Source organism: Centropristis striata, chromosome 7, assembly GCF_030273125.1.
Source record: "Centropristis striata isolate RG_2023a ecotype Rhode Island chromosome 7, C.striata_1.0, whole genome shotgun sequence".
Classification (NCBI taxonomy): domain Eukaryota; kingdom Metazoa; phylum Chordata; class Actinopteri; order Perciformes; family Serranidae; genus Centropristis; species Centropristis striata.
The window spans coordinates 15610517-15622902 of record NC_081523.1 but is presented as its reverse complement, the minus strand read 5'-3'; the positions used below and the strand labels follow the sequence as shown (position 1 = coordinate 15622902).

At 42.7% G+C, this 12386-nt stretch overlaps 1 protein-coding gene across 2 annotated transcripts in view; it reads left to right on the top strand.

Moving 5' to 3' along the window:
• adgra2 (adhesion G protein-coupled receptor A2) overlaps positions 1 to 12386 on the top strand; it is a 43000-nt gene that overhangs the window by 13905 nt on the left and 16709 nt on the right. For both annotated transcript variants that reach the window (XR_009394726.1, XM_059338136.1), the window contains exon 2: positions 5859 to 5930. Coding sequence is in view for 1 of the 2 variants with exons in the window: in XM_059338136.1 (XP_059194119.1) it covers positions 5859 to 5930 (72 nt within the window). In the remaining variant the exon portion in view is untranslated. The remainder of the gene's footprint in view (positions 1 to 5858; positions 5931 to 12386) is intronic.

The following is a 12386-nucleotide window of genomic DNA, read 5'->3' as shown; positions in this document are numbered from 1 at the left end:
GACTCTGTTCAGCTGCTCTCTGTGTACAGCAAGTCTCCCCAGCTCCGACACAGAGATGATTCTGCAGTGAAATGATTGGTTGATAATGACCCAAAATCAAAGGCAGCTGTAGGAAGCATGCAGCTTTTGACAGACAATTACAGTTTACAGCACACACTGGAACACACATGTGTAAACATACACACACACACACACACACACACACACACACACACACCAGGCCTCAGACCTGAGGCAGTATGTTACAATGACACTGCTTTCTAGTTAGGAGTCAGGGGGAAGAGCGGAAGTAAATCAGCGAGCAAATACGATTTGCAACATGCTGGCATGCCCCTGTGTGGCCCTCAAAGGCTTTGTGGGTTTAGGAAGCAAATTGAGCAAACCAACAAAGTGAGTGGCACGGTGCAGGGAGGAGCTGCTGTGGTTTACGAGACAAGACTCTTTGTATGGTTTTTACTTTTTCACACTCTGTCACGCACCAGGGAAGCCTGAGCGTACACTTAGCTTCGCCACTTGATACTTGATACACTTTAAGCATACTTGTTTATTTTATAAATAATAAATGACATGACCACAAAAAAACATAGCATGTCTTACCTATGTTTGTGTAAATTCACACGTATTGTTAAAGTTTGCTTTGACAACAGTGTATTTGTTTGGATAGATCTCTGCCAACACATTTTTCTACCCTGACCCCTTCTCTGTACCAGATTACCTGCAGTTGTGCCAAGGTGTCCTGAAAGGGTATTTTTTTAGGCATTTAATCTTTTTCTTTTTCTCTCCTAATGATAACCTTTGTACAGAGAACATAATTATCTGAGGGATCATGCATTTGGTTGTGTGTGTGTCCATCTATCTCTCTTTCTGTGAGTCTGCAGCTAATCTTTCATACTTCTGGAACCATCAACTTCATATTTTTTGTGCACATTTGTGTGCTCAATGACCTATTGTGGTTGTGGTGATTAATTACAACTTCTGAAAAAATGTATTTTATCAGTTGTTGTTTTTTACCATCATTGTCTGCTGACCTGTTCACTCCTCTTAACCACCTGGTTGAGGCTGCAAGTGATCAACATCATGCTGTTATATGTCTCACTTGCTTTCTTGTCGGGACTCGCCAATCGTAGCATTCAATCGCTAGGACAGGCCAGGCGTCCATGCTCGCACAAGGTGACTGTAAGAAGCCTGAAGGGACAATTTAGTGACATTCAACTCTTCTTAGTTTGGGAGGGGACAGAGGGAGACGAACCTGGCTGCAGAGGCGTGGGCTCATCTCACATGATTAGGCTCAAGTCACAAATTTGATGACTTAAGACTCGACTTGCTACTCTACTTGGGCTTTGACACCATTAACTTGTGACTTTATTTGTATTTGAGGCTTTTGACTTGAAAATACTTGATGCCTCCCCCCAAGCCCAACGATTAAAAAGCATGATATTTTAAGATAAATGCCACAAATTAATTTTTCTCTTCATTTCCTGAATCAACTTATATAACACTATTCATTCGCAGCAAGTCGACAAGTTGCATTAGAGAATTGTCAAGAACAAATAGGATAAATACACATTTTAACATCCATTAATTTTTTTTTAAAATGTTATGTATTTGTTATGTTGTTAAAATTGTTTTGGACTTGAAACTCGGAGTCTTGGACTTTTGACTTCTGTGCAAAGACTCAAAAACTTTTTGTGACAAATGTGTGCCAAACAATGACTTGCTCCTACCTCTGCCTGACTCAGATCTGAACTCTACTGTGCACTTTTCTAGTTGAATATTTAAACAATTCAGAATGGACTGTTTTGTCCCTGGTAATTATGAAATTGTTTGCACAAGAATACAAAATGTCCAAGGCTTTCTCTTTCCAGCTCCCTTTTCTTGAGCACAGGATAGCATTTAACCATAAAATGTGACCATTTTATAACATAATATATGTATTCATGTTAATTTTAGACAGGCTATACAAACCACAACAGCATATGAAGTTAAGTGGTGATACATATATGTGCTTCCTGTCTACTGTGGTTTTCCTGACCCTGTTTAACCCCTCGACTATGAGTACACGCTGCACAAAGGAACGACTGGTCTCTGTGCTTCTGTTTGACCTGGCTCTTTTCATATGACCTCCTTGCTTTTTGATCTTCATGTAAATGAATTAGATGTAATGGGTGGATGGGATCCTGGAGCCTGACATGTGGCCCTGTTTTTTTGTGTTTTTTCCACATAGATTAGATGGATTCAATTAGCCCGTCTGATTTCTCGGAGGCCTTTGTGGTCTGAAAGGGTTAAGTGAATAAGAGATACCATCCATAGTCTGGACTGAGTTATCACACTGTTGTGCCATGTACTATATAACTTATTGCTCTTGAAAGCAGATTAACTCAATCTGCCGTTTCATCCGTCACTTGTGTGGAGAAAAGAGAAGTCGTTCTTGTACAGTGAGGCCTCAGTAGCGCTGCAGAGCAGACGTTAGCGTGGACTTCTATGATTAAGAAGCTACTCATCTTCTTTGCTTGTAAAGCTCTGTTAACCTCTGTATACTCCGGTGATGAAGTGATGCACTCTCATATGCCTCAGCTGTCACCTGCCTCGAGACACTGCTCCGTCTGTCTGATGGCTGTCCGGGAAGTGCTCTCTCCACAACCCCTGACCTCTGAAACCGGGTTCTGAATAAACAGCTAATTGGCTGGGTTTCCTGTTTAGCCTGATGGGAACGCTGACTATTTCTGTCTGTTTACAGAGTTCTGCCTCTCTCTCTCTTTCTCAGAGTTGTACTCTCTGTATTGTTTATGAAAGAACAATGTCCTTCACTACGACTGTGCTCCAAACATCAGCCTGTGGGGATCACACAGTAGTGTCCAGCCTCTGCAACTCCCCTGCGTTCCTGGAAATCTGCGCCTTTTGTTGTCTGTGGGAGGGTTTCAGTTAGCTCATTTTGTGGTCGTTGTTTATTTGTGAAAGGCAGCTTTTAAGTCTTGGTGCACAGAGTAGCAAGCAAATTGATATATCGTGTGTTGAAAGGCCTTAACTTGAGACAAATGAGGGTTTTTTGTGATAGGATGCCACATGTGAACACAAATAAACACATCTGCATAGGTTTTAAGAAGGAAACTTTGCAAATCTTATCATAATTTTTATTAATTTTGTTTACATAGAAAATGCATTGATATCAGCACGCTAAAGATTTATGCACGCATTCAAACACACCACAACCAAACACGCTCACTATTCACTGACTAATAGTTTTTCCTGCATAATAAGCTTAGTCAGAAAGGAACTATCAGTATCTAAACTGTCTGCATTGAATTAAAAGGCCTGCTTCTTTGCCAGATGTGACTTTCTCCTCTCCTATCTGTATTGAATTATTCAGGCAGTTCCGGATCTTCTGTAGCTTTCATCTCGGGCCTGCATCCAGTTATAGGAGAGATACTGTGCCCAAAGTCAAGCTAGAGACCTTAAGGTCCTGGAGTCATCGGTTCAAATACAGGCTGCGCCACGGGAGGACTGACTCTGCTGTCGTCTAACAACCACCCTAGAAAAATCTTGACTTAATAACTGTGATTTATTCCAACAAATTCAGTGTGGATCTGTGAACATGACATGTTTTTAATTTTCTTTCTAAAGCTAGAAACAAGGCTGTCGATGTCTGAGGCTGGGAATGAGTGTAGATTTTTGTGATTTTTCCATTGATGCTGCACATTTTCACTGCAAAACCTAAAAAAAAGATAATTTTGGTGTAAATGCTAAGTAAAAACAAGTAAGAGTTGCCCTCAATTGCATTATTATAGTCATTATCAGTGTAGCAGCTCTGGTCTCTTGATTGCTGCCCCCATTTAACAATAAATATCTCTCGTTTCTAATTTTAGTACATAATTGTTGGAAGATATCGACTGAGGTGTCCAGGATAACTGAAGCAGAAGCTGATGTTGGCCTTTGGTTTTGTTTCCCCTGTTTTCAAATCGTCAAATTGCTGTCAGTAATGTTACTGAAGTGAGTCAGACCAGTTTGTCCCTGTATACCAAGACTGGATGATTAAATCTGGTCATTAAGTGAGCTGGAAGGTGCAGAGTTGAAGGCAGTGTTTTTATTGATGTGGCAGGAAATGGGGGGGCTGACTGCTGCTGTTGAATCTGTAAATCTCACAGACTGTTCACAGTCCGCTCCCACTTTTAAAGGCGCTCACACAGCTCCACTCTCTCGATTAAGAACACACTTTATGTTGCAAACAGCCCATTACGCACCATGTGGTAGAGGCGAAGATGATGTGAAACTGAAGGGTGTGTTAATGATGGTGGGCTGTCGCCAGAGCAGGGCCCCCGCTGCATCCTGAGCTCCTGCTGAGGGGACGTGGAGCAGGTCTGCGGATCCACGGGGACGGTAGCATAAACATTGAGCCCCGCCTCCTGAAAATTATGTTCACGTGCAGCAAATCTGCAATAGCGAGCAGGATCATGGTCTTGGTTGAATAGTAAAAACGTCAACATCGATTTCAGTTCCGATATTTAAGCAAAACCACAAACTTTCCCTAATTTTTTCCAAGTGCTTTAAACTTAACAACACATGGGACACATGCACAATGCAAACCCAAGTCTCTGGTGTCAACATTATGTGCTTTGTAGGCCCAACCATCCACCCGACCTCCCTGCAGCTTCTGTGCACTAAAAGAACGTCACACCTGCCAGTGAACATAATCCAGGCCTCAGTTGGGTTTTCTTCAAAGGATATTTGCTGAATAAAATACGTATACAGACTAAAGACATTTTGGAGACGGAGCAGGAACATGACTGCCATCCACAAGAGTTCAAACAGGGACGGGTGCTGTTTTATTAACATGTCAGTAACAGTGTTGGGGTCAAGAAAAGTAATAAAAATAAGTAATGCATTTTTTAATTAATTTACTCCCTGAAGGAAATAATTGGTTACACTACTTGTTGCATTTCTTTTGCATTACTCTGCAACACCAACTAATTTGTAACCTCTAGATTACACAAATCAGGTAATAAATACTTTGAATTACTTTCAGAATACTTCAAATTCGTCTGGCTAAACTCATTTGTCTAGGTCTTCTTTTTCCATAAAAGACAAGAATTTCAGGGGGTGTTAAATAACTCTTAAAAATGTTTGGTATATTTGTGTATATATGTGTGATTTTCCTGTGAAAAGAGCCAGGCCAGCTGTCTTTAAACTTCATATTTAGCATAGAGACATGAGAGTGGAATCAACCATCCCATCTAACTCTCACCAAGAAAACAATTAGAATTTTCACCCAAAAAGCTTACCTATTCCTTTAAAAGTCTCTTTAAAAAGGGCTTTCCTAACTGACTTTGACAATGGCAAGTCATTTCGGAGCAAAGTGATTACTGTAAATATCCATTTCCCATGATCCCTTGCCAGACAAAGCAATCTCGACCTTACTTCCAGTGTGTCCTGTGGCCCTCTGCCCCCAGGTCTGATAAGAGCCCTATAAGCCAAATTATTGGCCAGTAGGGAAAGGGCTAATTAACATGGCCTGTGCCGCCATTCGTTTGATGTGGAAAGACATCCTTTTGATGTGAAAAATGTATGCGAAATGATTATCAAGATTACAGCTTCCCTCCTAATCTTGATGTCCTACTCTGTCTTTAACATTAATTGGAAACATCTTGAGCTAATGTCTCTGGTCAGGCCAATGTCGTGTGACCGCAGCACCAAGTGGACATTAGACTTGGCTCCCATCCTCTTCTTGTGACCCCTTCACTGTGCGTTTGGTTAAACCTGAACCCTCCCTTAGCCGTTAAAGCTGATGTTCAAGATAATAACTCATTATAAAATATGCTTCAGTGGGAATATTTCTAACAATACTGCTTTTTTTTTCTTTGCAGGATACTGAGCTACAACAAAATCAGAGTTCTGAGAAACGGCTCCTTCTTTGGACTTTACGCTCTGGATAAACTGTGAGTAGCCTTCTGTTTATCATCCTTTATAAATATATTTCACTTCTGCAGATGCTGCAATGTCATGTTTATTGTGTGCATGAGATATATCGTATGCATCCATGTGTAAGCTGTTATTTTAGCTCGCCTCAGGCCTTTGTAGAGGAATACAGACTAGGCTATCAGTGAGATCTGAGCAGCTCTGTGCGCTCCTATCCGATCGTGGGCTTCTGTCCAGCAGGGAGGATGATACACTCAGACTGGCTATCTCAGAGTTATGTTGAAAAGCTCACATAATTACACTTCAGTGCTTCATTATCAGGTAAGCCTCACTCCACCGGACAAGATAAGGGAGATCCCCAGAAGGAGGTGTGTGTGTTGGCAGCTTCTCCGCCTGTACTTCTCAGACAGTCTAGCCCTCCTTAGTAGCACCATAATCCCCTGAATTGGGTGTGAGACAGGTGATAGACAGGATCACTTCTAGGGAAATATAAATAAATGGCGGCCCCTGTGACAAACGGGAATAGACCGTAGTGGGAACTGTTGCTCACTGAGAGCAGAGAGTACAATGGAGCTCTTTGCCTTTTACCTTTTTAGCCATGTTGGTGGCATGGTTCTATCAGGAGCAGAACCCATTTTACCCCCCGTTTAGTTTGATTAGTTTAAAATTTAATTTACCATAAATATTATCCATTTAACCTAAGACCTCTTTCCTGATCTTAACCCTTTTGAATATGGCAGTAGATGAGTGTTAGTGCTCTGTCACTTTAATCTGTCCCTGGACCTTTTTCCTTATCTTGAGTTTGAGTTTGAGTTTATTTATTTAAAACAGGGACAATACATATTAATGAACATATACGTGTAAATATGCAAGATTATACAGCTAATTTCCATCTTTAGTCCCTTTGGCAGGTTGATGTCAATACCATAACCATAACAATAAAATCAATAAAACAACGATAACAACAAGTTGGCAGTTGGCCTTCATGGCCACAATGAGCAGGAGGAGAGAAAACGTGTCCTTGAGCACAATAGAACAGAAAATGAAAATAAAAGCAAGAACAATGAAAAGTATAGTGGATCATGGAACATACAGGCCAAGGGTCAGGGGAGCAAACGTATTTCACTATTTTCTTGTCCTCCAATTTTAATTAGTTGAGTTATTATTTTAAATGTAGGGCTAAAATATGTTTGGGAGTTGTTCCATGCATATAACTATTATCTAGCCTAAATCAAATCACTTCCAAACAAGGACAATTGCTACAGTAGCTTGGTGACATCATGCTTGTGCAAATCAAATAACAGGAGTTGAGACAGAAAGACTAAAGGTTAAGGATAAAGTATGTATGATGTATCTTTTGGTAAATTTTCCCACAATTATGGTCAAGACCTGCTGCAGGCTTTTTGGATTCTCTGATGGGAATTTAAACATGCTCACTCCAAACTTTGCACTTTTAAAACACAAAGTATCCCTTTCGTGTCAGTTTTTGATCTGCAGCATAGTCCAATAGATTTCAACACATGGTTAACATTGCAAATTACCACAAAACTACTTTGTTATGGTAAGGAAGAGATCATGGCTTGGGTAAAAAAAATGTTTGTGAGCGGGTGTTTTTCCACTCACAAACAGCGGTTTCCAGGGTAGGAGTCCTGCATTTGTTGGACCCATCCATCCATCCCAACCTCTTCCCACTGTGGACCCAAGCTCTTTATAGTACAACTCCTCAATTCCTCAGGCTGCCCCATCCATCCAAAAATAGTGCTAAATGAGCCCCCTGTGCATTAAATAGTCGCTCCTGATTGAAGTATCTGTATGTGCTGAGTTGGGGCGTGAGAACTGGTTGGAATTACATCTTGTATGTGTTTCCCACCAGACACATTTTATCCAAGGTGTTGTTTTACAGAGCATCCCTGTAAAGCTTTATGGCGTCCTGGTAGCTAACAACACACATGGAGCCGCTTCAGTCTGGATACTGTAGTCTGGCAGACATACTTATTTTGTTGGAGAGGGGGTGGATGTTGAGGGGATATTAGTTCCACATGCCACTCAGACCTGCCACCCATGAAGCTAACAAGCTTCTCAAAAATGTTGAAAGAAAGAGAAATATGGTAATTTGCTGCAGTTGTTAGCTTGTTAGTACCTACCTGCTGGAGCTCAAGCCAGACATGCCAGTCGAGAACAAAAGCCAAATTTGCTAAAATTGCTGTTTTTTATGTCTGGCATGTGAACACCGTGGGTGAATAGTTCCAAGGCCAAATTCTCAGTTCTCACCTCAATTGTCTTGCACCAAAGACGCTGATACAGCTGCTGACAGGAAGACAGGAAGACACTACACTGAGACCCTGTGACTAATACTACTTGGAAGAATAATTAAAAGTAAAGTAAAGCCAAAGAAGATCTGTAGCTTAGAGTGTTTGATGTAAAATGAACTTATGTTGCTTGTTTTTGTAAGTGCGGACAGGGTTCCCTGTAGCGCCGTGGGGTCGGTGGGTCGGGTAACCTGAGCTTACCCACTAACTGGTGCTTGTAGCTGGAGCAGTGATAAAACTAGCAGGGGGCAACAGGGTGGAGCTTTCTTGCAGGCTTGTAGCTAAAAGACCTGTGAGAAAAACACAGAACAGGCAGACAAACTAACACACACACATGCTTACACTCCACACAGGGAGATGTGGGCGTATGGTGTGAGGAGAGGACATAATGTAAATCATGCAGGCCTCATTTCACTCCTCTGCCTCAACCTCTGCTGGCGCTCTGACACACAGCAGTGGAGGTCTGCTCACTCACTCTGACGTCTTCAACCTTTAATTGAGCCTTGCACAGCTTATAATTACATCTGAGCTCATGGTTAAATTGCTGTCTGATGTGAAAAAAATGCCACATTGAAATTCACCGTTGCAGTGAAGAAAGAGTTTGACGGGATGAAGCGAGTTTAGGTTTAGATGTGAGTTTTTGTTCATACTGTAAGATTTCAGTTTTGTTTTGTCTCCTCAGCCCACCATCGCTCTTCAGGTCCTCTCATTGTTTCCAGTGTGTCGTCTACATGTGCTTGTCATTTGGAGCAGTAGTGAACAGTTACTCATATTATGTGGTCAGCGCTGTAATCAAAGGCCAGCCCACTAGGGCTGAGTAAACACACATCAGGGAATTACACGGCATCTCTTCCCCTACGCGACAAGGATAAACACGGTCTGCTCCCTGGCTGCACATGCACACTCTCACTCTCGGCCCATCCTCTGTTGTGACTCCAAGTGTGTACTGAAGCTCTGGGATTGTTTCCTAGTATGGGCACCCTTCGCTTCTTGTCCAGTCGTTTCAAATGGGTCTGGTAACTCTCTCAGCAGATGCACACTCACACCAGACATCTATTAAGAGTTGAATGCAGTCTGATCTGCTGTTGTTAGCTGGAGAATACAGCTCCAGGGCAGGCCACCCTCCTCCAGGCCTGAGCCAGACAGTGCAGCAATCTACACAGTTAGCCCTTTCATTGGGACAAACCTCCTCAAAGCCACTATTGCCTTCATAACCTGCCAAACCACCCAAGTGCAGAGGAGCAATTTAGCCTTGTTTGTTTTTGCCCTCTTACTGGACTACTGTGTTTTTGTAGGTCTTTTAAATAGGCTTGCCATCCAACAGCTACATTTGGATCTTGGAATGCATAATTTTTTTCCAGCTTTTGGGATGAAACACCCGTTGAATCATACCTGGCTTCTGTGGCGGCGCTTGGTGTACGCAAAATAAGCCATGCTGGGTAATGTTACTTTTTAAAAGTAACTCGTTACTTTTGCATTACCAAAAATGAATGGAATGGAAAGAAACAAAAACAGTGCAAATGTATTGCATTTTCTTTCTTTCCTTTGCTGCAACAAAAGGAGCAGGGAAAACATCAGGTTCAGAGGTGATTCAGGGATTTTTTTTAAGGAGTTGGAACATTGACAACCACAAACCAGAGCATGATTTTCAGTGTCCTGGGCTCCATATACAGGTGGTGTTACATAAAGAGTGTAACTGCACAAGAGACCTGGGAGGCGGTGCCACCCCATGCCCTCTCTCTAGACACGCCCTTGGTTATGTTACTTTTTAGAACAAAACAGTATTCTGAGTACTCTAAACCCCACACTAAAAATAAGTCACATTCATTCACACCATGGGGCCTTCGATACTGTACCTATTTGAGTACCTGCACCTCCGTGCACGCCCTTTCTGATGGGAGCTGACGCTGGGAGCCCCGCTAACGAGCCGGGACCTTTATGAGTTGTGGACAGATCCCAGCAGCCTGTCCTGCGATGATTTGAGGCGAAGTAATGAGAATAATGAGCAAAGAGGGCCGAGGCAGTCTGGCTCTTGTCCAACTGGGCCCCACTGCACCATGGGACACAGGACAGGCAGGCAAGGCACAAGGGGCCCTCATTACCAGGTCTGCTCACCCTACAGGGAGAGAGGGAGCAGGGAGCAGAGAGGGAGAGCAGAGGGCAGCGATGATGATGGATGAGGGAGCAGCAGGGCGCTTGCAGTGAACAGGTCTGAAAGGCAGGAGTGAGGCTTGTGGTTGGGACTGGTTAGAGGCTCGGAGGTGTTGGCAGCATGATAGACTTTGTCAACAAGGGAGTCTGAAATGATCCCCACCTTACATTTCTGTACTTTTACGACACTGCAGAACACAGGAAATATCATGCATGATTATTAAAAACTTCCTGTTGACTTATAACAGCTTCATTCAACGGCAGGAAATAAGGAGTTGTTTGTGATTTATTCCTGTAGAGTAACAAGAATTAAGGGAAGTTTGCACTGAAACCTGTGACCAATAAGTCACACAGTGCGTGAGAATGTGCAGATGTTAGATATGTATAGGAAAACGTCAGCATTGAAAATATATACACTATTATCACATTGTGGTTAAAAATGCTTCAGCCAATTCATTGCTTTTTTTGACTTGATAGTATCTGTTTTACAAAAAAGGGGGATCTGGGCCACTCAGTCTTTGCCTGAGCCTCTCTGAAACCGACCTTGAAATCGCCTCTGCCATTCTGAGCAGCTGGGGTTAGGATGAAGTCCAACTTAAACAACTTTACCATCTGACACAGGGGAAGTGGAGCCGAGATGGCTAAAGATGGTATGGTGGCTGGAGAGAGAGGGGAACCGGAGGGAGGGAGAGAAGTAAAGCACACTCCTGCAGTTTGTCTTATATAAATCTGAGGTTGTTTTTCTTAGTGGGAGATTAACATTATTTCCACACAGGCTAAGCAAATTACCTTGATGAGTGGGAACAAAGCAGAGGTGGGCAGCACTATAGCATGTAAAAACAGTGGAGAATGTGCGCACATGGCAAGGAGCCCTTCTGTCTAGACCAGTCTGGGTAAGACAAGGTTCAGATTGTACCAGCCCACCACTCTGAAGAGAGCTAAGGCCAGCTGTGGAGGTTGCACATGGGAATCTCGTTTCTCCTCCTACAGAAAAAAAAATGAACATTTGTGTTAGTATGTTTGCCCGCACACGCCATTGAGTGGCCCCCGGTTAGGCAACAGTCGCCTAATGAGAGTGCATGACATTAAGGGGTGGAGCGGGTGAGGAAGGGGTTAAGCGTGCTGGAGAGTGGAAACAGAAAGGGGGGTTCTGCTGGAGTTGATAGACTCCAGATGTGTCTTTCAGATAAACTGAAGGAACGGGGTGTGTTTGTATTGCAAGCCTAGCTCAGTCATGGCTCTGGGGGTTTATTGAAACAGCGAGCGAGCCCCCTCATAAGCCCATTACCAAATTGTACGCTTTATACGCCAGTAACTCGCTCTCGCACACTCATTCGGCAAACTTGATATGGTTTCAATGGCTTTTTCCTCCAGAGGAACTTGAGCTTTCCCTGGACTTACTTCCCCCCACTTCCGTTTGTGTTCCTTTTCTGCTTTATTTTTGCATCTCCCCTCTCCCAGCTCACTGGGTCTCTCACTGTTCCTCCCCCTTCCCACTCTCTACATGCTGTAGTCCACCTACTGGCTGAAAATTCACTCGCAGACATGAGTCTCCTTTTTCATTGACAATTTGAATGAAAGTAATTTCATCCTGTTTCCTTCCCAGTTGTAATGTGTGCGTTGTTTCAACTTCATGTCTAGTAACTTGCAAGTAAATATGTTCAATGAGACTTTTAGGTAGGACTCAATTTGAACAAATAAAACAAATATTATTTCATAAAAATGATTGAGATCAATAGCATTTCCCTGCCTTTCCTTTCTTCACCTCTGACCGTGAGAAACTTTGACTTTACATGACTATTAATCTGGCAAATATTATGATCTACTGTATGTCCCATTAAAACCATAAACTTTCATTGTTTCTTACTGCTGTACACGCTGGTCTCATGAAAATAAGCAGAGCTGCCAAAGCGGGCATCGCCCCCTTCTCTCAGCCGCTCCAAAAGCCAGAACTGAAGTCAATAACAGTCCAGAGTTTTCTTTGGCAGAATAATCTCCAGCTCAACTTGCTACAGA